General features: G+C 53.7%; 1 protein-coding gene across 2 annotated transcripts; it reads right to left on the bottom strand.

Annotated features, from left to right (window-relative positions):
* Window positions 1-515: 515 nt before the first annotated feature.
* Tollip (toll interacting protein) lies at window positions 516-25,762 on the bottom strand. Of its 2 annotated transcripts, none has more exons than XM_070009934.1 (6): window positions 25,610-25,762; window positions 15,518-15,667; window positions 14,593-14,775; window positions 13,384-13,536; window positions 11,918-12,008; window positions 516-3,289 (listed from the first exon to the last, which is right to left on the bottom strand). In XM_070009934.1, exons 1-6 carry the CDS (start codon window positions 25,640-25,642, stop codon window positions 3,075-3,077), a joined length of 825 nt encoding a protein of 274 aa, XP_069866035.1. In that variant the 5' UTR covers window positions 25,643-25,762; the 3' UTR covers window positions 516-3,074. The 2 variants fall into 2 exon arrangements, with proteins under 2 accessions (XP_069866035.1, XP_069866036.1); XM_070009935.1 differs by lacking the exon at window positions 25,610-25,762 and adding an exon at window positions 23,890-23,925.
* Window positions 25,763-26,159: the final 397 nt, after the last annotated feature.

The raw sequence follows: 26,159 nt of genomic DNA, 5'->3' as shown, positions 1-26,159 counted from the left end.
CCACCTCCTGAGTAGCTGGGTTTACAGGCATGAGCCCCCATGCCCAGCCTGCAAGTGCCTGTGGAGTCTGAGGAGGAAATGCACGACTTCAGAGTCGAGGTCGACTTCCTAACAAGACAACCATCCCTTGGGGTTCGGTGAGCCGGGCTGGGGGTTCATGCTGGCCCCGTGAGAGGGAAGCGTTGGGTCCAGTTCCTTCCTCATTCCCAAGTTTAAATGGCCTGGAAAGGGGAAGTTACAGATATTGGTGAAGGAGGACCAACCACAAAAGCCACCCCTGCTGCCGACAGACGGGCGGACAGACGGACAGCTTCACCAGTTCTGACTGGAAGTGAAGGCCCATGCTGGGTGCAGCGCACCAGCTCACGTCCAGTCTGCCCTGGGGCTTGCCTTCCCACGGTGTCTTCTCTCACAACCTGGAACAAGGTTACTAGTGAGTGAGCTTACTGGCTGTGCCTCGTTTGTTACTTCTGCATACTGTGAGCCACATTAAAAAACACTCAAGAACAAAGTGGTAAACATTTCCGTAGAGGACTTTATTTACTTTTATATGGACCACTTAAATTACAAGGCTGAAAGGTAAAAATATATTTTACAATCAAAGAAAATCTGGACATGGGCTGCCTCCACGTAACCAGAAACACAAAGTTCTGAGAATCATCCCCACAGAGCGTGTCTCCACCCACACCAGCACGCCCACAGAGGACACGAGGGGCCTGGAGAGGGCGTGGGCAGCACCGAGCCACACAACATACTGCTCTCATAGTCATCTTCACACGGGGAGACGCCACAGCCACGTCAGCCCACAGACGTCAGATGGGCCCAGACTCTAACCATCCAGCAACGGCTGTGAAAATATACCAGCCTCAACTTTGCAGACCACTGGCCACAGTGGAAAAAGCTGATGGGCTGCTCCCCTCCAGTGTCCCATGCAGCTTTGTTAATGACCGTGTCTTCAAACACGGGCAGGAGCGATAAGGAGACCCAGAGAGGGCCAGTGCCTGGGCTGGGAGCCTTCTGCATCTGCCCCAGTGCACAGGCCTGGACCAGGAGCTAGAAGCCATCTGCGTCTGCCCCAGTCTGCTGTGGTCTCTGCCTTCCAAGTGTGACCACCTTTCATCCAAACCAGACACAGGACAGAAGATGAACAAGTACCTCCCCTCCCGGGACAGGGCAGGACAACACAAAACAAAGGAGAAAAGAGTCTCACTGAATTAAAGGTCTTATAAAATGTGATCTTTCTCAATCTTAAAAAAATAAAGTGTTCATGAAAAAAGGGAAGAGACTGTGGTAAGTTCAGTCTGAAATCTATCTTAAAACAATCACTCTCTCCTATGCAGGTGCCCACAAGAGCTGCCTTGGTGGGCACCGTGATGGCTGCTCCCGGTTGGCAGCTGGCACCAAGGGATGCTTCTCCAGGACCCTCCTCAGAACCATGCCGAGACGCACTCAGGCACCAGCAACATTAAGGCAGACGCTGGCACTGCAGCCACACCAGAAACCTCCAGCCCCTCTCACACCATGTCTGCTGACTGCCTGGAAAGGTCCGCTTTGCCCGACACGTCACCTACTCGAGAGCCTGACAGGGGACTTCCAGCGACCAGGGCTCAAGCGAGTGCCCCATCCAACTTCACAAACATTGGTGTCTTTCCCCTCCCCGTCCCCGGGAAAGCAAAGCACTCGGTAGGTACCTCCACCCACACTCCTCCAGGGATACAAAAATAAATATTTATGAATAATATTATCTGACAAAAAGCACCTCCACAGGTGGCAGAAAGCAGGATTTTCCAGCTGACATTAAAACTTGCCCTATATTTTTAGGGGGGGAAAGACTGAAATTCCAGTGCTAACTTCCTTACTCTAATGCTTCCACAAGGTACCTTCCTGCCAGTCAGTCAGCATTGTCTCCAAAGGCTGGGGGCAAACACTCAGAAGAACGAGAAGCAACTGCAATTTTATGTCGAACCACAACACACACACATATCGATGCTTGCTAGCTTTCCCCACCTGAGAAAGCTCTCACGGCTCTGAGTCTCACAATGAGGTGTCACCTGCACTGTCCCTAAACCTTGAGTCTGCAGCCAGAACACAGGTCCGAAAGTCTGACCCACAGTAACCAGGAGTAGGTATTGTGCCCCGCAGTAACCGGGGGTTAGGGTGTGGACACCTCTAGCCTCTGCAAAATCCAAGTGTGAGCAGGTGCCGGTTTCGGTCACCCAGACTGAGCTACATGTACAGGCACACAGCGTCTCCTTACACGGGTCAGCAGTAGCCACAATGCCTGAATACTTTAGAAAGCACAGTGCTACATCTGTCCCTTTGCCGGACGCCAGGCACTGTGGCAAGAAGCCCTCGGGCTAACTCCAGACAAATGGGAGGGAACAGCAGGAGACAGGCAGCGGGTAGACAGGCAAGCTGGCAGGCAGGACTCCTGCCCCAGGCTCCCTTCACACTGGCGGTCTGGACACGTGCTGCACCCACCAGCGAAGCTATGGCTGAGGCCTGGCTGACGGGCAAGGTGAGCTGGGCAGGGCGGCCTGCCAGCTATGGCTAGAAAGCACAGCTCAATGGCCCAGGACTCAGTGACGAAGTAGTTCATGTTCACAAAGAATGTCAGGAAGGACATGAGCTCTCAACACAACCCACAAGTCAGTAAACAAATTCTGAGCGCCTTAACCACATCTGTCTCAATTTGTCAGAATAACCCCATGCCATTCAACCCAAAAGGACATTCCATAACTTCTAATGCCCTGGCAGAGGAGGCCGCTTTCCAAAACAGTGTGAAGAGGGGAAACGGGTCTCCAAGCAACAGGAGCACAGGCCTGCAGTGTGGCCGTGCCACCATCAGTAACCCAGACAAGGGGGAGGGAGCCGCCTCTCCCCACCCATGGCCCCGAGGGCTGCTAGCAAGGGAAAACCCACATGCATCCCAAAACAGGTGGGGAGGGGCGGCACACGTGTCCAAGGAAGGAGAACATGGGTGGTCTTTCATAGGAATCGTGTTGGGGCCTGACCCTGGGAACCCTGGAGGACAGGTCCCAGGGCGGTGGTGGGAGATGCAGGCCGAGGCGGGCCTAGGACTCCTCGGCCATCTGCAGCAGGGAGTTGATGGCAGCGCCCTTGTTCCCTCTCTGGGCTTCCAGCACAGAGCGAATCACCTCCTTGTCCATGTTGGGAAACATGTCCTGGATAGCCTTCAGGTCCTCCTCGTTACAGCGGGGCTGGGCGGTTACCGCAGGCGGGGGCATGGCTACTGGCACCATGCCAGGGCTGCAGACCGCAGGCATCCCTGCAAACAAAAGATCGACTCTGGTAAAAGCAGCAGCAGAGGGAGGAGCAAGACTGGCCCCCTGTAAACACAGATCCTGCAGGAAAACCAGGAAGCCAGGACCTGGAAGGCTACCACAGGTGGGACGGGCCTCCTCCTGACACTCTCTCCAGACATGCTCTGCAGCTCTGTCCTACCTCCCCCATGCTACCACCCAGCAGGGACCACAGCTGACACACCATGGACCTGAGTGGGTCCTGGGAACTGGCCAGCCAGTTCATGCTCATTCATCCCACACTTCAAAGCTGCAGTCTAATATCTTCACACTCTAGAACATACTACCACAGCAAAGCAAGGATGTCACTACCACTTTGGGTGCCTATGCTGGTAAGGAGGAGAAACCATAGCAGAGACCCAGGGTGGGCGGGGAGGGGGGGGAAGGGAGGGGGCGGGGGGAGGCGGGGGTGCATACTGATAAACACGCTACACATGAAAAAAAAAACCAACAAAAAATACCACAAGAAATTGCTCACAGGATCACAAAAAAGCCAGTTGTCCTCAGTGGGTCAGAGCCACTGAGCATGGCCAGCCGCAGGGTCAGTAGGTCAGGCAAGAGACACATGGGCATGGTTGGCTGCAGGGCCAGCAGGACCGTCACAAGCCACGTGAGCTTGGCTGGCAGCAGGGCCAGTCTACACGGGCTCCCGGCAGAGCTCTGCACTATGTGGGATACAGGGGGACACAGAAGAGACCTAGGAGGCACAAGCAACCAAGAGGAGTCTGACCAGGCCTGGACTGCTCACGCGCACACCCCATCAGCACCCAAAGAGAATACAGGAAGTAAAGCACTGAGCAACCAAGAATCACAGAATTCCTACTTAGATTCCTCCCTCAAAACTTTCAGACATGGGCTGGGAAGGTGGCTCAGTGATGGGAGCGCTTGCCTTGCATGCCACGGGGCCCTCAGTACCTCAATTCCTCAGCACCACATGAGCAGAAAAAGCCAGAAGTGGTGCTGTGGCTCGAGTGCTAGAGCACTAGCCTTGAGCTCAAGAGGTTAAGGACAGCACCCAGGCCCAGATTCAGATTCCACGACCGACAAAAAAAAACACCTTTCAGACACTACTTCCTTAAATTCATGAACAGCACTCCAAATGTGGCCTGCATATGCTCAGGGAGGGTTTCTCTCCGAACTAAATATAAAGGACCCCAATGGCAGCTGAACATCATCTTCCAGGCCGGCACAAAGTGAAATGGGAAAAAGGACCCAGAAGCTATTGGCACTGGGCAGAGTGGCTGCAGGTACACAGGCACAGCTGCATGCTCTCCTGCCCTAGCACCTCCACTCACACTGCCCCTCCATGGGGCAGGGCTCACGAAAGCCACCACCTACAGTCTTCCACTGGTACCAACACCTCCTGGCCGACTGTCTGTCTCTGAGACGGCTGTCATACACAGGAAGGGCATGTCACCACGGTCCATGATGGCAGGCCTTTCAGCAACTAAGGGGAAGGAAACCACATGGTAGCCACACGTGGCTTCCTTCCACAGAGAAGGACAGATGACAGGCTGCTGGCCTAGGTCCTCAGCAACAGTCTCTCCTGGGTTGGACATGGTGCCCACACGCTAGAAGCATCTACCCCATGAGGAGAGGTGCTTATCTGCAGCCAGGCCCGGCAGGTTCCTATCATCTGCCACGCAAACTCCTCTCGAGCACTCATACCATCAGCACAAAAAAGGGCAGTGATATGGACCTCACTGCTTGGATGAACACTGACCTCACAGCAACTGCCCGGAACACACACCGCACGCACGCACGCACGCACACACACACACACACACACACACACACACACACACACACACACACACACACACACACACACACACACACACACACACAGAAAAGGTGTGACTCTAGTAGCTAAAGGCCATGAGATTGTTCCTACGCAGAAGACATGGCACAGGGCAAAGTCCTGCCACAGAACAAAGTCCATAGGGCATACAAAGGGCCACCGGTGTTGCCCGCAGCCTGGGCTCAGTGTGGAGCTAAAAGAATGCTCCTTATCATGTCACATTTCAGAGGTTTCAAATCGGTGGACTCAAACACAAAGGAGCAAAAAGGAACAAATTCCAAGCAAAGGTGGGGGAGTAACAAAAACCCAGTATTATTTCAATATTGGCATTTGCACAGTTTAAGACAGCAAGTGACGTGGAGCCAGATGTGCGTTTCCTTGTGAGGGAGATGGCAATGACTGTCCACACAGGCCTCCTCTCCCACGGGTGCTGGTCACAGTGCAGGCGTTAGTGATAAAGGACGGGCCTTACTTTCATGCCTGTGGAGCACAGACATCGCTCTCTTGACAGTTCAAGAGCTATCAGCCACAGTGCATGAACAACTGGCTTCTGGGCAGAGGACAGCAGATCTGACCACTTGCCCGAAACAGATCACTCTACAGAGGCCTGTGGAGACACGGAGGCATGGGAAGAAGGAAATGTTAATTTGTAGCCACCGTGGGAGGCCCTGCCAACACCAGTGAGTGTGGGCCCTGAGCCTGCAGGTACCAGAGCATCTACCAGAGGTCCAGCTGGGAGGTGCCATGGGGGGAAAGGAAGCAACACTAGTGCCCATGGTCACAACTGAACAAGGCCAGTCCTTCCCAAGCGGAAGGCTCTCAGCCTTCTGATGTCTCACTCCCGAGGCCTCGTGGAGCCTGCTCACACCGGTGACCTCGTGGAGCCTGCTCACACCCATGACCTCATGGAGCCTGAGCACACCCATGACCTCGTGAAGCCTGGTCATACCCATGACCTCGTGGAGACTGATCACACCCATGACCTCGTGAAGCCTGGTCATACCCATGACCTCGTGGAGACTGATCACACCCATGACCTCGTGGAGCCTGGTCACACCAATGACCTCGTGGAGCCTGGTCACACTGATGATCTCGTGGAGACTGATCTCACGGATGACCTCATGGAGCCTGGTCACACCCCTGACCTCATGGAGCCTGGTCACACCCATGACCTCGTGGAGTCTGGTCACACTGATGACTTCTTGGAGCCTGGTCACTCCTCTGAGCTCATGGATTCTGGTCACACCGATGACCTCGTGGAGCCTGGTCACACCCATGACCTCATGGAGCCTGGTCACACCAATGACCTCGTGGAGTCTGGTCACACCCATGACCTCCTGGAGTCTGGTCACACCAATGACCTCGTGGAGCCTGATCACACTTCTGACCTCGTGGAGCCTGGTCACACCCATGACCTCGTGGAGCCTGGTCACACCCCTAACCTCGTGGAGACTAATCACACCTCTGACCTCGTGGGGCCTGGCCACACTGAGGACCTTGTGGAGCCTGGTCACACCTCTGACCTTGTAGAGCCTGGTCACACCTCTGACCTTGTGGAGCCTGGTCACACCTCTGACCTCATGGAGCCTGGTCACACCTCTGATCTTGTGGACCCTGGTCACACCTCTGACCTCATGGAGTCTGGTCACACTGATGACCTCGTGGAGCCTGGTCATACTGATGACCCTCGTGAAGCCTGGTCACATCTCTGACGCTTGTGGAAGCTGGTCATATCTCTGACATAGTGGGTCATCTTCTGAAGTCTAGAAAAGGGACTATCAGAGGCCCCTAAGTGAATGTACAGCCACTTCTGACCAGACATACACACAAGGACAGTCCAGGGTCACCTCAGGCTGTACACTGCCTACTGGGCACAAGAGCAAGTATGGGTTGAGGGGCTTCAGGACCTGCCCAGGAAGGTAGCCTCTCAGTTCCTGCCACAAGTCTGATAGGACTCATCCCACTGACCACTCACTCACAGGAGCACACACACTGCTCTCCCACCATGCACCTCACACTTATGCCCTGCTGTCCTACCATGCATAGCACACACACACACACATGAACTGGCCTCCCACCATGCACAGAGTGCACACACACACACAATACACATCCACTGGCCTCTCACCACATATAGCACACACACACACACACACACACATGCACGCACACGCACTGGCCTCCCACCATGCACAGAGTGCACACACACACACACACACACACACATCCACTGGCCTCTCACCACATATAGCATACACACACACACACACGCACACGCACTGGCCTCCCACCATGCAGAGTGCACACACACACACACACACACACACACACACACATCCACTGGCCTCTCACCACATATAGCACACACACACACACACGCACACGCACTGGCCTCCCACCATGCAGAGTGCACACACACACACACACGCACGCACACACACTGGCCTCCCACCATGCACAGAGTGCACACACACACACAATACACATCCACTGGCCTCTCACCACATATAGCACACACACACACACACATGCACGCACACGCACTGGCCTCCCACCATGCACAGAGTGCACACACACACACACACAATACACATCCACTGGCCTCTCACCACATATAGCACACACACACACACACACACACACGCACTGGCCTCCCACCATGCACAGAGTGCACACACACACACAATACACATCCACTGGCCTCTCACCACATATAGCACACACACACACACACACACACGCACACGCACTGGCCTCCCACCATGCACAGAGTGCACACACACACACAATACACATCCACTGGCCTCTCACCACATATAGCACACACACACACACACACATGCACGCACACGCACTGGCCTCCCACCATGCACAGAGTGCACACACACACACAATACACATCCACTGGCCTCTCACTACATATAGCACACACACACACACACACACACACGCACTGGCCTCCCACCATGCACAGAGTGCACACACACACACAATACACATCCACTGGCCTCTCACCACATATAGCACACACACACACACACACACGCACACGCACTGGCCTCCCACCATGCAGAGTGCACACACACACACACACACACGCACGCACACACACTGGCCTCCCACCATGCACAGAGTGCACACACACACACAATACACATCCACTGGCCTCTCACCACATATAGCACACACACACACACACATGCATGCACACGCACTGGCCTCCCACCATGCACAGAGTGCACACACACACACACAATACACATCCACTGGCCTCTCACCACATATAGCACACACACACACACACGCACTGGCCTCCCACCATGCACAGAGTGCACACACACACACAATACACATCCACTGGCCTCTCACCACATATAGCACACACACACACACACACACACGCACACGCACTGGCCTCCCACCATGCACAGAGTGCACACACACACACAATACACATCCACTGGCCTCTCACCACATATAGCACACACACACACATGCACGCACACGCACTGGCCTCCCACCATGCACAGAGTGCACACACACACACAATACACATCCACTGGCCTCTCACCACATATAGCACACACACACACACACACACACACACACACGCACTGGCCTCCCACCATGCACAGAGTGCACACACACACACACACACACACACGCACTGGCCTCCCACCACATATAGCGCGCACGCGTGCGCGCACACACACACACACACACACACACACACACACACACACACACACACACACACACAGGCCTCCCACCACACACGCACGCAAACACATTACTGAGTCCTTCACAAAAGAACAAACTCCAAAACACAAAACATCACCTGAACTAAGGTGTGGCTCAAGCTCTGCATTTTCCAGAAGGCAGGTAAGGAGCAGGAATGTGTTGGCAAACATGCACTTGGTGAGTCAACCTTGATAAGAAAAGCCTGATTTCAACATGTGACTCCCCAGGGGGCCACGGCTGATGTGGCAGCCTCCGGTGGTCTCTGCACTGAACACACCCCCACACTCCACCACAAACATTCAGGAATTAAGGGACTCGAGGGAAACGGGCATCAACTTTCAATGAGTCCCCAAGTTGTGTTAACCTTCCAAGCACCAAGATTATTTTAACAGTTCAAAGGCTGATTATCCTCTCGTGGACGCTCCACTCATGGAAACGAGAGCTCCTGGGAGGCACCACTGACACCAGGGTAGAAACAGAAGGTGCGCTAGATGGGCGGGGCTTCTGTCCCACCAGAGCCAGAAAGTTCTCAAAGAACACAGGGCATCTCAAGAGGACAAAGTCCAGCCTTAAGGGCTCTGGCCAAACTGGGGTCACTGAGTGACAAAATAAATAATGTAGTAAACTGTAGCCCAGAGTACAAAACAAACCTGAGCCCATACCGCTAGTCAATAGTGGGCAGCTCCATCTCATGAGAACCAAGTGGTAGCCACGACCTTGAACCTGATCTCAAGGGCAGATACAAAAGGTGTTTCTGGGACCAAGTCCACCATTACGTCGAGGTACGCCACCCCCTCCCTCTGAATACGAAGAGGTAGGCAGCCAGAAAGGCCAGCAGCTCCTTGGTGACAGTGGACACACTCATACACAAGGCAGAGAAGGGCAGCACAGCCTTGGGACAGGGAACCACAGGGCCTGCTCAGCCCAACTCCAGACTGAGCCCCTCCACAGGGCAAGTGGGGAGCAGCCTGGAGGCCCCTGAACCAATGCCTGATGTGGACGTTGTCCTGTGCTGTGGCTGAGTCCTCGTATAGAAAACCCACACCAGGAGCCGGGGCTGGGGGGGGGGGGGGGGGGGGGGAGGCCGGCACCAGAGGCCACAATCTTCAAAGGTTCTGGCAAAACCTCCTTTTCTCTTTCTGGAAATGTTTCTGTAAGTAGGAGACTATTTCAAAATTACAAATGTATGTCAAAAGAAAAGTTCAAAGTCTCTGTTTTTAAAAGAAATCTTCCCTAAGATATACATCCTAGAGCAAACTTTAAAAGCATATAGAAAATTAAGGACAGGAACCAGAAACAGGTCAGTAGCTTCTGTCTCTATGTGGAAGTTGACTATTGACCAATACTTTTTGGTATTCATAACTGAACTGGACAGAACTGTATACCCCCAAAAAGGTAGGCTCAAATCCTGACCTCAGGGCCTGTGAAGAGCCTTGAGCTTATTTAGATCTAGATTTTTTTTTTTTTTTTTTTTGTGCCCACACTGTGGCTTGAACTTGGGACCTGGGCTCGGTCCCACAGCTTTTTCACTCAAGATTGGAGTTCTACCAGTTTGCCACAGCTCTACTTCCAAATGCCTTTATAGAAGTAGGTAGGGTGTTTGGGCTAGGAAGGTGGCTCAGTGGTAGAGTGCTTATCTTGCATGCACGAGGCCCTGGGTTCGATTCCTTGGTACCACATAAGCAGAAAAAGCAGGAAGTGGCGCTATGGCTCAAGTGGTAGAGTGCTAGCTTTGACCTGAAGAGCTGAGGGACAGTGCCGAGGTCCAGAGTTCAGGCCCCACAACTGGCAAAAAAAAAAAAAAAAAAAAAGAGTAGGATGTTTGTGGAGATCCTTAAGCTAGGACAAGGCCATGCAGCGGGCCCTGGTCTAATGACACGAGAGGACAAAGACACAGAAAGAAGAGGGATGACCCCATGGAAACAGAGACAAAGATTGGGGCAGTGTGGCCACAAGCCAAGAAATGCTAAAGGCTCCAGACCAAAACTCAAGAGTTTCAGGAGGAATCACAGCACTGACACTGAGACACCATGATACCTTCTCCTTCAGACTTCCGCCTCAAGATACCCTAACGAACACCATTTAACATGCTGGACAGAACACTGCACTCTTCAGATAGCAAGGCTGTCCCAGAATGAAACCCACAAAACTGGAGAGCTGCTCTCCAGGGACGCAGTCCCGTCTGTACTCAAGTCCCTGTCGCTGCATCTGACAGGTCACCAACCTGTTGGGGCCTCACAGAAGCACCACACCCCTGCTGAGGCCTCTTCCCACTGGTTAAAGTCTTCTCCAGCACCCTCCAGCACTCTGGATGGCCACACCGCCTTCTGGTTTATGGGTCATCCTGCCCCATCTCCATGAACTGGTTTTTCTCTTGACTGCAGATCACATAGCCCTATGGGTCTGGTGACTTCCTAGTACTTCCCTCAGCGGAGTTCTACCTTTGACGGCAGGCAGCTCCACAGACAGAAAACCTCAGCATGGCGCAGCCTGAAGCATGCTCCACCCGCTCCAGTCCAGGCCTTGACTCCTGGGTGTGGCCTTGGGGTGGGGGCAACGGATGATGAGCCTCTGCACTTCAAGTGCCCACACTGGTAGGCCACCAGTGTGTCTGCCCTTCCAGGCCCGGGGTGCACCCACACTTAGCACCCATAGCTGAAGGCCACACCTTATGACCTCACACAACTCCTGCCCCATAAACCTGACCACTGCCCTGGCCTTTTTCACTTTGGGGCATCAGGACCACCAGGCTGAGCTGGACCATGACAGAAAACCTGCCTTGGCATCTTTGGTCAAGACTGTGGCCAGACTGTCCTGATGGCTAATGCCTGAAAATACAAATTTTCAACCATCTTATATGTTACAACAATTAGGCATATGCATAAAAAATTAAAATGTAACAACTCTGCTTTTAGAAGCATCTTGGGGGGGGGGGGTCAAATCCGTACACAATTCTGCACTAGCTCCAGCCCCACGGGAATGCGCTGAGGTCCCTCCTGCATCCCACTCTGCCCCAGAGCCTGCCACTATGGCCGGCCGCAGCAGCACATACCTGCAATGGGCACATAGCCGACGCCCTGCTGGTACACGGTTGGCATCAGGACCACAGGCTGGGGCGGGATCATCATGGCAGCCGGCAGGGACTGAAACACATGAGACAACGTTGGAGCCAGAAGGACCTGCCACACGTCATCACAGCATTCCTTCTAGTCTCACCACAAGCGTCCCAGCCAGAGCCCAGACCCAAGACAGAATCTCAGCATGGGAGTGGTCATCCCACCCACACCAGCCCCAATACTTCACCTCAGCTGGAAACCTGAACTGAAAGGTGGTATAGACATGATCACAGCTATTGTAATATGATCAAGAGAACAGGACTTAACAAGACCCACTGAAGGCCTGAGCAGCTCATGCCTAGAACCTCAGCTCTTGGAGGAGGGTCACCATTAGAGGCCATGTGGGCAAAAAGTCAGTAGGATCCCATCTTGACAAGTGAGCCAGTTTTGGTGAATGTGCCTATTAACTGCAGCTACACCAGAGGCACAACTAGCAGGACAGTGGTTCCGGGCGGGCCCTAGGAAAACACCTGAGCCTCTTATCTGAAAAATAACTAAATAAAAAACATGTACATTTAAGTAACATTTTAAGGTCTGTTTTATGAGAGAAACTGACTCAACATCAGCGTTTCTTACACTAGTCTTAGATTTTAGTTCAAAGGATTTATTGCAGATGAAGTAGTTCTGGACTACGCAGGAATGTCTGCTAGGAACACACAGTGAGCCCAGAACTTGCTCTGAGCACAGCACGGAGAGCAGGGAGGGATGGACTTGCAGGCTCAGCACACGCCCTCCACGCCCAGAGCATGACTTTTTTCTTTCTGCATACATCAGTTATAGGATTCCAATGTGACATTTCTGCTCATGTATGTATTTTTATGTATTCCAAATCACTCTCAGGTCACCCTTTCTCTTTCTTATCCTCTTCTCCACTTCACAAACCAATTTTTAACACATTTCATGCTTCTAATTTTACACCTGCAAACAAACTACTCCAACCATATTCAACAGAGGCTTACATTCTTTACCATTAAGAGAAAAGTCCCTGGTGACACAGAGATGATGGGAGTCCTGGCCCTAATCGTGCCTCTTAATGACCTCCCCAAGGGCCCCAGAGCCGCAGCCGCTCTGAGGACAGGGGTGGGTGGGAAGTAGACACCTGACACACTAGGCCCACTGCCCGGCACAGCCAGACTAGTGTCCACAACCCGGGGGCAGCGGGCCCCCAAGTTGTGACCAGTCACTGCCTCAGAAGGCCCCAAGCTTGGGTCACACACTAGGCCCTGCCCACATCCCAGGTCCTAGCTAGCTGCCACGTCACTACCTTACACAGCTCAAGCTCAAGGGCAGAGCCTAACAAGAAAGTAGAGTCACACCTCCCAAGAGGCCAGGAGCAGGGCGGGGCCCGCCCGCCCCCAGACAGACCGATGGCAGGGGGGGGATGGCGGGGGCGGGCACTTACCGTGTAGGACATAACCAGGTTGATCATGCCCTCCTTGTCATCACCCTGCCTCCCACTCAGGCTGTACCACTCATCCTCCACCTGGCCCTGCTTCAGGGACTCAGGGATGGTGATGTGGGTCCAGGCAATGCGGTCATCCATGGAGAAGGCTCGCTGGGAGAGGGAAGGAACAGTCACAACCTGTGGTGTCCTGTCATGGCATCGCGCTGTAGGCCCCACCACTGCCTCGGCAGCATGGGTACTCTTGTGCCACTGCCAGCCCCCCTCCAGGCCCCCATGAAACCACGGCCCCAGACCGTTTCAGCAGTCTGCGAGACACAGGGCCCCTCCCTCTGCAGTCACCATGAGGGGTGGGCGGGGATGGGCCTGAGAACGGGGAAGGAGGAATTTCTGATGCTGCGATCCTCAACTTGTGCCTGCCCCAGGAATGCCCACTCGCCCACGGTTGCTCCCAGGCCTCACGGACACACTCCTGAGCCTCCAGCCACCATCTCAAGTCCCAAGCACGGAAGGTACAAGACGAGGAGGAGGGAAACATGGAGAGCCATCAGAGCCCCAACATCCTCCTGTATGCTCCAATTCTCCCAAGGGTCACAGAAGGAAGAGGGAGGAGGGACAGGAAGGGGGAAATGGTGAGTAAGGGGCCAAGGAAAGAGGGCAAGGGAAAGCTGCGCCCTCCTGGCCAAGCTGCTGACACTTCAGGTCCTATTTGGCCCTGGTGGCCCTTATTCCTCCCAGCTTGCACTCAGGCCTCGGGAGACATGTGAAGCCCAAACCCAGCTTCCCATGAGCCTCCTGCTGCCACTTGACCATCCAATAGCCCCTCAGAAATGTTGTCCAGCCCCTGCTGATAAGCAAGCGTACTACTGGTGGGCCTATGGCTCATGCCAGCAAGAACAATGCTCTTGCTTGAAAGTGAACCTATCCAGAACAGCAAGAAGGGGCACATCCATTCTCTGGGCAGAGCTCACAGATTTTGTGTCACTTGTGATGTTTCCAAATGGAGGCTGTTAGAACTGAGAGCAAGGGGTGCGGCCCCAGCTCACACAACCAGAACTGAATGGGGGGGGGGGGCGTCTGGAGAGGGGCTCACACAACCGGTAACACGCAGAGCACAGGCAGGTCTAAGCCTCACAAGCAGCCTCCAACGGCTGTCAGGTGGGTCAGCCGGACTCACATGTGGCCTCCATGACACTGGAGGCCCCTCACCTCATCAAAGATCTCAAGGTAGAAAGAGTCCACGCCTGGGGGCACGGTGCACTGGATGACCCTGCCCCAGCGAGGGTTCTTGGCGCCGTTGTGGGCTGTGGGCGTCTCGTACACTGCGTGACCCACGCGCAGACGGCAGTAGGGGTCCATGCGGGTCATACCGTAATTCTTTGCCAACTTTGCCTGAAATAAAGCCAGACTCAGACAAATGAGGGGCCCACTGCCAGAGGGAAAGGCATGCACCACCACAGCTGCCTGTCTCCTTGAGCCATTCCCTGCCAGTTCCCAGGCACGAGTTACAGTCACTGTGTTCCAGGACGAGGGAACAGTCAGCTATCGTCACTGGGAGACTCACACGTCTCTGGGAGACAGAACCAGAGCCACTTCAACAGAACACAGCCACAACAAGTACCTCACTGTAGCAATACACTTTGGTTTTCACACAGCTGTCAGCAGGAAGCTGTTGGGGTATGCAAGCTGGGTGGGGCTGCTGCCCACCGGGCCAGTGCTGTCGACCTGGCCATGGACCGGGGCTAGTGCTGTTGACCTGGCCATGGACCGGGCCAGTGCTGTTGACCTGGCCATGGACCGGGCCAGTGCTGTCGACCTGGCCATGGACTGGGCCAGTCTCTTCAGCAGCCTCAAGAGCCATGGAACCTATCCTTACAAGGGAACAAGGCCCAACATGGAGCTCACACCCACCAACTCTCATTACAATTATTGTAAGCAGATCCCTGGGAAATCAGGAATATGTTTCACACATTCTTTTTCAGCATCAGACGTTCTGGGTAAAACTGGAACCATCTGTCCACATGGGAAAACCTGCTGTACCAGATGAAATGCACCCTCTCTGCCTGGGCGCAGCCTGTCTCCTCTCCTCCCCAACCCATGCCAGCCTCCACAGGAAGGGGAGTCTGACACTCACCTGCACCACGGTGATGCTGAGGCGCCCCACAGTCCCCAATGCCCCTCCGTACTGCAGCTGCTGGGCTGCCTGGGCATCTAGCTGGATCTGCTGCTGCTGCTGTGTAGGCGTGATACGGAGAAAGTCCTGGGGGAGCTCACCGATGTACACCTGCAGGCAGGGAGCAGAGACAGGGTGAGCACCTGGCAGATTCAACAGGAGACTGAGCAACCCCACGGCACCACCCTACGTGCCTAAGACCAGGACCTACCAGCTTCAGTCTCTCCAAAAATAAGAAGGTCCAAGAAATACGGGACTCTGTCCCCAATAGGAACTGTCTCATCTGAGGTGTTCAAAGGCAAACCAGAGTCCTCTGAACGCTCAGAACACTAAAACCCATTCTGACCCCTCAGAAAGGCTTGCTCTGGGATGTGTCGGCTCTCATGTGCTCCAGTCTGCGAATCACTGGGTAAATGAGACAGCACTCTGAAATCTAAAGTTATCTGGCAAGTACTCTGTCCTGGTAATCTTCAAAATGCAGCTCAAGTTCGAGTGCCTCAGAACAATATAAGAAGCAGACTCAAAAGACTTCACTGCTCTGCTTTTTGCCTCCCACCTAACCCTGCTGACCAGCCTGTCCAACCTTGATGGGGATTCAGAGGGACACCTAAAATGCTGGGCCCAGAACTAGAGGCAGACGGTCCTCAGAGCAAGGCCCAGAGCATGAATCTTGCATGGTCCCTCAAAGATTAGAGAAAAGCTTCACAAGAAAGCCAGAGAGTTATCAAAGCCAAAGGTGAGCCAAGCCTCCTAGACCCTAGCCAAAGCTCCTATCCTAGAGGAGCAGAGGAGCAGAGTTCCACATAGAAATGCAACCACACAGATGAGCAGAGCCCACAGCAGGGAGTGTGATCACACAGACGAGCACAGTCCACACCAAGGAGCGTGATCACACAGACCAGCAGAGTTCACACCAGGGAGCCTGATCACACAGATGAGCAGAGTTCACACCAGGGAGTGTGATCACACAGACGAGCAGAGTTCACACCAGGGAGTGTGATCACACAGATGAGCACAGTTCACACCAAGGAGCGTGATCACACAGACCAGCAGAGTCCACACCAAGGAGCGTGATCACACAGACCAGCAGAGTTCACACCAGGGAGCCTGATCACACAGATGAGCAGAGTTCACACCAGGGAGTGTGATCACACAGACAAACAGAGCCCACAGTAGAGAGTATGACACTCAACAAGCAGAGTTCACACCAGGGAGCGTGATCACACAGACCAGCAGAGTTCACACCAGGGAGCGTGATCACACAGACGAGCAGAGTTCACACCAGGGAGCCTGATCACACAGACGAGCAGAGTCCACACCAGGGAGCGTGATCACACAGACGAGCAGAGTCCACACCAGGGAGCCTGATCACACAGACCAGCAGAGTGCACACCAGGGAGCCTGATCACACAGATGAGCAGAGTTCACACCAGGGAGTGTGATCACACAGACGAGCACAGTTCACACCAGGGAGCCTGATCACACAGATGATCAGAGTTCACACCAGGGAGCCTGATCACACAGATGAGCAGAGCCCACAGCAGGGAGCGTGATCACACAGACGAGCACAGTCCACACCAAGGAGCGTGATCACACAGACCAGCAGAGTTCACACCAGGGAGCCTGATCACACAGATGAGCAGAGTTCACACCAGGGAGTGTGATCACACAGACGAGCACAGTTCACACCAGGGAGCCTGATCACACAGATGAGCAGAGTTCACACCAGGGAGTGTGATCACACAGACAAACAGAGCCCACAGTAGAGAGTATGACACTCAACAAGCAGAGTTCACACCAGGGAGCGTGACCACACCGACCAGCTGAGTTCACACTAAGGAGTGTGATCACACAGACAAGCAGAGTTCACACCAGGGAGTGTGACCACACAGAAGAGTAAAATTCACACCAGGGAGTATGAACACATGGACGGGCAGAATTCACACCAGGGAGTGTGAACACATGGACGGGCAGAGCCCCACATGAGGACCTACCAGGGAGTGGGACTATACAGACAGGTGCCCAATCACGGTACCCAACAGCTGTGCGGCAAAGCCCCACCGGAAGCAGCAGGCCTGTCTGGGACCCCAGGGTGATTAGGGACCCCTGGGCGTGAGCACTGTCTGCAGCTCCAGGGACGCTGGCCCTAAGTGAGGCACTAGGAGAACTGCTCCTAGGCCGAGCACAGAACCGGAGGGTCCTGTGTGGGAGATGTTCACACCAGAAACGGCTGATGAACCCTGCCAGGCCCAAACACCCAAGTGGAAGCCTGGCTGCCGCAGGCCTGGCACCTCGCCTGACAGCCTGCTCCCTCCCGCAGCAGCGTGCGCGTACACCTCAAAGGAAGCCCGGCAGCATGGACAGGAGCCCTGGCAGGCCCTGACTGAAAGCTGCTGCAGGAACACACGCGCGCCTAGGGGCTGCGACCCCAGCCGCCTCCACAGCACTCATTCCCCTCGGCTTCTGAAGGAAGCCAGGCAGGCTGCCAGAAAGTTCTACAGGTTGTTTGATCCCCAACATGCTCGGAAGCTCCTCTCCCCGGGCCCTTAGTCGCTGCTTTCAAAGGTCTGGGACGGGCTGGCTCCTCTCCATCTTGCCACCTGTGCCCCTGGTTCTGAGAACACTCACAGCCCTCACGCCTCTGGCCCAGCCCCCACTTACGGACACCCCCGGGAAAGGGCACCTGTGAGGGCCCAGCCTCTCAGGAACAGCACTTCCTCGGCTGTGTCACACAGGCTGCCAGTCCACGTGAAGAGCCTTGAAAAGGGCTGTGACACAAGACGCCACAGCCAGCTCCTTCTGAGGCAGCCGGCTCACACAGGTGCGAGGCCTGCAGAGCTCACACCCCTCTGGCTCTGCTCGCCACCAGCGCACTGTCGGCACAGACATTCCCAGACAGCAAGGTCTTAGGATTAACACACAAATCACATTCCCACTCATTTAACTAAAAAACAAATACCCACATCCACAAATCAGCCAACGACAAATGCTGGAGGGGATGTGGAGAACGAGGAACGCTATTACACTGCTGGTGGGAATGTACACTCATACAACCACTTTGGAAAGCAGTCTGGAGGGTCCTTAGAAAGCTAAAGATTGACCTCCCTTACGACCCAGTCATACCACTTCTAGGCATCTACCCTGAACAACAGGAACCAATATACAAGGACACATGCACCTCCATGTTTATTGCAGCACTGTTCGCAATAGCTAGGATATGGAAACAACCTAGATGCCCCACCACAGATGAATGGATCCAAAAATTGTGGTATCTATACACAATGGAATATTATGCAGCCATTAGAAATGACAAAATAATGGCATTTGCAGGGAAATGGATGGAGCTAGAAGGAATCATGTTGAGCGAGGTAAGCCAAGAACGAAGAGACAAACAGTACATGGTCTCCCTGATAAGTGGATGATGAATCCAAAATGTTAGGTGATATGACAAAACTAACAGGACTTAAGAAACAAAGAACTCCCACTCATCTGGTTGAACCACTACTAAATATCCCCATGCTGCTGATCACATATATGGTATATAACATATGAGCACCGTTATATATTATAGACTGTGATAGACAATTTGCTCCAGGAAAGTTAGAATGAACTTGTGACTTTAAATGAGCATCATTATTCCACAATACTGTGAATTTCCGGAAATTAAGTAATCACTTAATCACGATCAAAAAAAAGAAAAAAAAAAAGAACCTTGAGGAAGGGAGGGAGGGAGGGGATGGTAGGGGGAAAACAATGGAGGGGGTAACAATGTTCAAGAGGAAGTGGAAGTGTACTCATTACCTCACTCATGTAACTGTAACCCTCTGTATAGTATCTCTACAATAAAAAAAATTAAAAAAAAAAAAAAAAAAAAAACAAATACCCGCGCCCCTAATGCCACGCACTATAGCTCTGGGGTAGAGAGGAGAATGTCCGAGGACACGCTCAGCGGTGTCCAGTGAGGGTCAGGGAGGCTGCTGTGGCTGTGGGGCCAGGAAGACCAGTTGGAGGGAGTCATGGCAGGCCTTCGCCCCTTGTGAGTGCAGCCTCTCGGCAGCAGGCGTCCAGTACAGAGAATGGAGCCACTTCTTAATGGGGACAAATTCTATCAGAAGACCAAATGTGTTATGCTTCAACAAGAATTTAGCCATCGGGCTACAAATAGGAAAGTTTTAACAATGTGAGCTAAGAAGAGTGACTGAGAAGGCTAAATGAGAGACAGATAAGACGCAGAGTACCTCAGCATATCTTTTTCTTAAATACAGAATTCTTCTTAGATCAGAAGTTTAAAAAAAAAAAAAAAAGAAGTAGTTTAGTAGAAAAAATTTCACTTTACCTTAAAGGGCAGAAGAAGCCAACACAGCCAAAACCAAACCATAACAAACTTGTTATGCAACCAACACAGTGTCGGCAGGAGGAGAAAGACAAGTCTGGCTGCTGTTACAAGTCCCAGAAGATTTCTCAACTTGAGATTCAATTTGTCTAAACGAGGACACGTTTCTACACTTCAAAAGCAACCACTGTTAACAAAACAAAATAATGTCTCACAAGCCACAGCACAATACAGGTTAGGGTGCCCTCCTACAATGTCAGTCACAGTACCTGAAAATGTCACTGATAAACAGGTACTTTTAAAATTCAGTTCTAATTCTAAAATGTCTGTTTTCCTTGCCATAATGAAGGAAATGTTGGGCTCTGTGAAGAATACATTCTTTAACATGGCTCAAAAACAGGAATCTAGCCAGGTGCCAGTTGCTCACACCTGTAATTCTAGCTATTCAAGGGGCTGAGATCTGAGGCTCGTGGTTCAAAGCCATCCCTGGCAGGAAATTCTATAAGACTCTTATCTTCAATTAACCACCAAAGGCCAGATTGGAGCTATAGCTCAAGTGGTAGAATGCTAACCTTGAGCACAGAAGCTTGGGGTCATTGTCCAGGCCCTGAGTTCAAGCCCCAGGACATTCAGACACACATACAAAACCAGGTATATAAAAAGAAAATAAAAATCTTGATAACAGATACATAGGAATGTTTTTTTAGAGTTCTGCTCAAAGATGAAACTGACCAATACTAGCAAAAAACTTAGAAGCTCGTGAAAGCCCCACAGTTCCATTTCCAGGTAGCACTTCTGTAGAAACACCCAAAAGTAGCCAAGCACAGGGGCTCACACCTATAATCCCAGCTACTTAAGTTCAAGGCCAGTATAGGCAAATGCTTCTTGAGACTCCATCTCAATTAATAAAAAGTTGGGCAAGGTTACATGTGCCTGTCATTCCAGCTATACAGGAACCTTAAGTAGGAGGATTTCAGTCTAGGTTGGCTCCAGGCAAAAAAATGAGAGCCTATCCAGAAAACGCCTAAAACAAAGGGATAGAAAATGTGGTTCAAAGTGGTGAAGTATTTACCTCGCCAGCACAAGGGCCGTGAGCTCAAACCCCAGACACATACACACACGCGGGCACCCGTAATCCTGGTTATTCAGGAGGCTAAGACCTGGTTCAAAGCCAGACCAGGCAGCAAAAGTCCAGGAGACTCTTATCTCCAATTAACCACTTAGAATAAAAAGCCAGAAGTAGAACTGTGGACCAAGTAATAGACTGCTATCCTTAAGGGAAAAAATTTTAAGGGCAGTGTCCAGTCCCTGAGTGCTGGCACTGAGAGGTATCGTTGCCTGGGAAGAGGAACAGCCACCCACACAGACCCATGAAGCCCTGGAAAAGAGTAAAGACACAAGGACACCCCCAGGACCCCGACCCAGGACAAGGGCTGGGCAGGCAAGAGACTCGCACTTGGCTCTGCCTGACACTTGACTGCACTTACGAGTGGGAACAAGCACAGGAGGGAGCGATTATCACATGATCCCAACATGCTTCCAAGACAGAACCTGTAGGACCTCCTGACAAGGGTGAGGGTGGGGGTCATCAGAAGGCTTTTAGCCTAGGCAACATGAAGGAAGGACTTGCCTTTGTGTCTGGAGCATTCCACAGAAAGGCAAGTGCTGCTGGATATGAGTCTAGAACAAAGGAAGAGGTGGGAGGGGACAGTCACTATGGACTATTTGTGGAAATGTAAAGCTACGGCACTGGTGACAGTCCAGAGGGGACATGAGAGAAACCAGCTGAGCAGAGGCAGGGTCTGCTGCACTGGTGCCAAGGCTGGGGGCAACCTTCGAGGGCCAGAGCTCACGGGCAACATTCAACACAGAGTTGCTGCTACCTGCACAACAACCCTTCCCTGCCTAAGGCCCCCATCTTCCCTGCACACAGCAACACTGCAGAGTGACATCAAAGCCAAAACTGATACAGGGGACCTAGCCACAGTTTGTGAGAAATGAAAAATAACTCATAAAGACCCAGAAGTGCACCTGTTTCATGGTATTTTTTATGGGTCAGGCCTGAAGCAAGCACTTCCTACACATAAATTTAGCCCATCTTCAACATGAGCCCCAAGAAGGGCTTCATGAATGGTGACAGCCCAAAGCTAGAGAACTGTCACTGCACCTGAAGCCTCACATAGTGCATATCAAAACTGAAGTGGAAGTGAAGTGATGACATTGGAGACACACCAGCAGAGGGTTTCAAAGGCAGGAGGAAGATGGCAGGGCAAACCTCCAGTAGACAGAGAAACAACTGTCAACATTACACACACACACACACACACACACACACACACACACACACACACACACACACACACACACACACACACACACACACACACACACACAGAGCACCAATAGCCCTCAGGAGTTTCAATAAGGCGTGTACAATGAGGAACTGAGTGTGTGAAGCACCAAGAGTCAAGGGAGGAACTTAAGTGAGACATGGGAACAGTAAGACAAGAAAGCCAACCTAAGCAAGCACTGGACTGCACAAAAACAACGCTGTTCCTTGGAGAAGCCTCCAAAGGAAGGTAGAAGCTACCACATCCCACACCACACCCAGCCGAGATGTGACCCAAAGGTCTCCAGGCTTGCATTACCCAGTAAGACAAGACCAGTGACTTCCTTCAGAGCCTCATAATGCCAAATGTTAAAAAAAAAAAAAAAAAGAAAGAAATACACCAAGCATTTCCCAAACCAGTAGAAAATACACTATTAAACTGAGTTTTCACAACCTATGTTTAATAAATAAAAAGGGATAAAGTAGGAAAATAAAAGCACAAGTGATTGAAACACAGATATGTGTACATGTGTCTATAACTACAAAAAAGGGCAAGCTAATACGTTTCAGCAAAAAGAGAAAAACTAGAATTTCTTAGATTTGACTTTTTTTTAATACAATCATATGCTGTAGATGATGAATCTTAAACAGAAATGTTGAGCAAAATGTGAAGAGAAACCACCATCAGATAAATACTCTGAAAGGAAGATAGAGAAACTATACTAGTACCAAAAAAAGCAAAAAGTGCGGCCCGTAAGGTCACCACCTGGTGACCAGTCTTATTTACAGGAAGGGGCAGCAATGCGAAGCTTGTATGTACAATGCACAAGTAGCGTGGCCTCGGAATCCAGCAAAGACCTTCACAGACTAACACCACCTAGGGGCCAGCTGCTGGTAACCCATCTGCCTGTGAGCGTATCAACAGGCAGGGGCTGAGAGGGGGCTGACTGACAGCGAAGGTCCATAAGGTCACTCCACAAAAGAAAGGCAGCAACAAAAGAAAATCAACTCTGTCCTCTCTTCCTGCTAAGTAAGGAGCACATATTTTACTCTACCTTTACAAACTGTGCCTGCTCTGCTGATGGCAGTCCCAGTTAGGAAATGACCCTTTGCCATCCCACCTGCCAGACTCCACAGGACACAGGTTGATGAAGAAGGCCAGCGGGTAAAGCTGTCCTTGGCACAGACTTCAGCCACAGTAGCGGGGAGACTTACAGCAGAATCTCCTGCATGTGTTTCCGTGTTTCCCCAGAGAAGCAGGGGCTCTAAGTCACTTACTATAGGAATCTAATAGGTGCTTAAAAAAATCTGTGGACTAGGTAGGAAAGGGTGGTACTGTTTATCTCAGTGTTGCCACAGTCCCATGAGTGTAACAGAATAAGCAGGGATATAGTACTTATTATCACACCCTAGCAAAATTTAGAGCTCTACTATACCCTAACAAATTGGCCAAGAAGTTTTTGCAAGTTTTGGTGAACCTAGAGGGCTACGGGCAGGTCCCTCTGTGTGAAGCAGCTAATGGAAAGGTCGGAAACTGAAGCAGGTATGCAAAAAGCATCAGAAACTGCTCTGACCAAAGCTCCTGGGCCAGATCCAGCTGCACACAGCCCAAAGCCCTTCTACTGTAAGACACACTGCCCCCAGCCCAAGCAGTCTTCCTCTCCACCTTACCACACCCCACATGCTTGATCCCCTCCAAGTGCCCGTTTGAATGCACTGCCTCAAAAAGGTTTACCCAACCCACACAACACTCACACAGCACCCAATCCCTAAGGAAGACCACACACCTGATGGTGATTGTCAATCACTAGCACATCTGAGTTGTCACATGCAGCCCTTTGTCCCTTGTGCCACAGACCTGTGGTTCACTATGACACGGCTGCCCACACATGGTCATTCACTCTGCTGAAGTCACACATAACCCAAGCAGAACTGGAGATCCGGTCCCTGATGACATATCCTTAGAGCCTGAGCCCAAGCCCAAGGTTACTGTTCTGAACGTACTTTTTTTTAAACTTGTCTGCCTAGAATGTGGGTGGCACAGGACATAGGGAAAGTCAGACTCAACAGCAGGACCTGGACACCTCAGATCCTACAAGTCTGAACATTACCTGACGCTCCCAGTAACTCATAACAGACAAAGGTTATGCCAGCTCTGCATAAGCACAGCATCAGTTTCTCTCAGCAACAGGAAAGGCAAAGCTCAGTGGATTGCTTAATTCACTGTTGTGTGAATTCAAACTGGGTCTCACACTACAACGGTTTCAGATTGGAAGGGAGCGGGAAGGGGTGTGAGGGGATGAATTCCTAGACCACCCAGCTGGACAGGAAGGGGCTACCCGGCCTGGCCAGGTGCCCACTGCTGTGTGGAAGCCATGGCACAGGAAAGTTGTCTCCCTTCCTCTCTGGCTGCTTAGTTCTCTGGGGTGGGGTGGAGATGGAGAGGGACACAGCAGGCGCTGGAGGCGCCACACACCAAGTGTCTCAGGAGACTGTCTCTGAAGCCCTCGGAAAAGACACCTTAAGAAAGGCGTGCTAGGAGTCCCGTGGGGGGGGGGGGTTGCAACGCAGGGCAGAGCGAGGGGTCCCGGCTCGGCGCGCCCCGCGGCCGCCGGCATCTATACGGGAAGGGTCTTCAAAGCTCCGGCTCCCACGCTCCACCTCCACAAGACCCGACAGGGGCCGGGGCGGCGTCGGGACGGGGGAAGCCTCACCTGGGCGCGGGCGCGACAGGGACCCCGATCCCGTCCCGGGGACGCGGGGGGGGGGGGCCGGGCCCACGCGGGGCCTCCAGCGCCGCTCGACGCCCAGGGAGTTCCGCCTCCCTGACTCCCGGCCCCCAGCCCCGGCTCCCAGCCCCCGGCCCCCGGCCCAGACCCCGGTCCCGGTCCCGATCCCGACCCCGGCTCCAGCCCCGACCGCGGCTCCGTCCCCGACCCCTGCCCCCGACCCCGGCTCCGGCCCCGACCTCGACCCCGGCCCCGGCCCCCGGCTCCCGGCCCCGACCCCGGCTCCCGGCTCCCGCCCCGGCTCCCAGCCCCGGCCCCGGCCCCCAGCCCCGGCTCCCAGCCCCGGCCCCGGCCCCCAGCCCCGGCTCCCAGCCCCGGCCCCGGCCCCCAGCCCCGGCTCCCAGCCCCGGCCCCGGCCCCAGCCCCCAGCCCCCAGCCCCGGCCTCCAGCCCCCAGCCCCGGCTCCAGCCCCGACCTCGACCCCGGCCCCGGCCCCCAGCCCCGACCCCGGCTCCCAGCCCCGGCCCCGACCCCGGCTCCGGCCCCGACCCCGGCTCCGGCCCCCAGCCCCGGCTCCCGGCCCCGCCGGTGCCGGCCGCGCCCGCGCTGAGGAGAAGCCGGGCCCGAGGCCGCCCCGCCGCCCCGCCGCCCGGAGGCCTCACCGGCCCGCGCTGCGTGCTGACGGTGGTCGCCATGGTGCCGCGGCGGCCCCCGGGCCTCGTCGACCCCTCCGCCCCGCGCCGCGCCGGACGAGCTCTTCCGCCCCCGCCGGAGCCGCCTCGCCGACGTCGGCCTCCGGGAAGCTGCGCCGCCCCAGTCAGCTGACAGCCGCCCCGGTTCTCCCCGGGCGCATGCGCCCCACCCGCCCCAGCCCGTGCCGCGCACGCGCGCTCCCGGCTCGGAGGGGCGGGGCCAGACCCTTGGCGGGCGCCTGCGCAATCGCGCTCTTCTGGACCCGGGCGTTTCGGCGAAATGGCTCCGGGCCCGCTGTCTGCGCGCGCGCAAGTGCGCCGAAGGCAGTCCAGCGGGGCGGCGGTGGACGGATCAGCGCCTGCAGGCACAGGAGAAGGGAGAGGGAGAGAACTGCGGGGTCGGAGGAGGAGACGTCTGGCTGCGGGGCCGGAGGCGTGGCTCGGGTGGGAGAGCGCCAGGCGCCGAGTTCGAGTCCCGTCCGCGAACAGCGGAGAAAAGAAGGCAGTAAAGCCGTCGGTC

Source organism: Dipodomys merriami, unplaced genomic scaffold (genome assembly GCF_024711535.1).
Source record: "Dipodomys merriami isolate MVZ:Mamm:240054 unplaced genomic scaffold, mDipMer1.0.p SCAF_78, whole genome shotgun sequence".
Taxonomy (NCBI): Eukaryota; Metazoa; Chordata; class Mammalia; order Rodentia; family Heteromyidae; genus Dipodomys; species Dipodomys merriami.
This window is presented reverse-complemented; position numbering and strand designations above follow the sequence as displayed.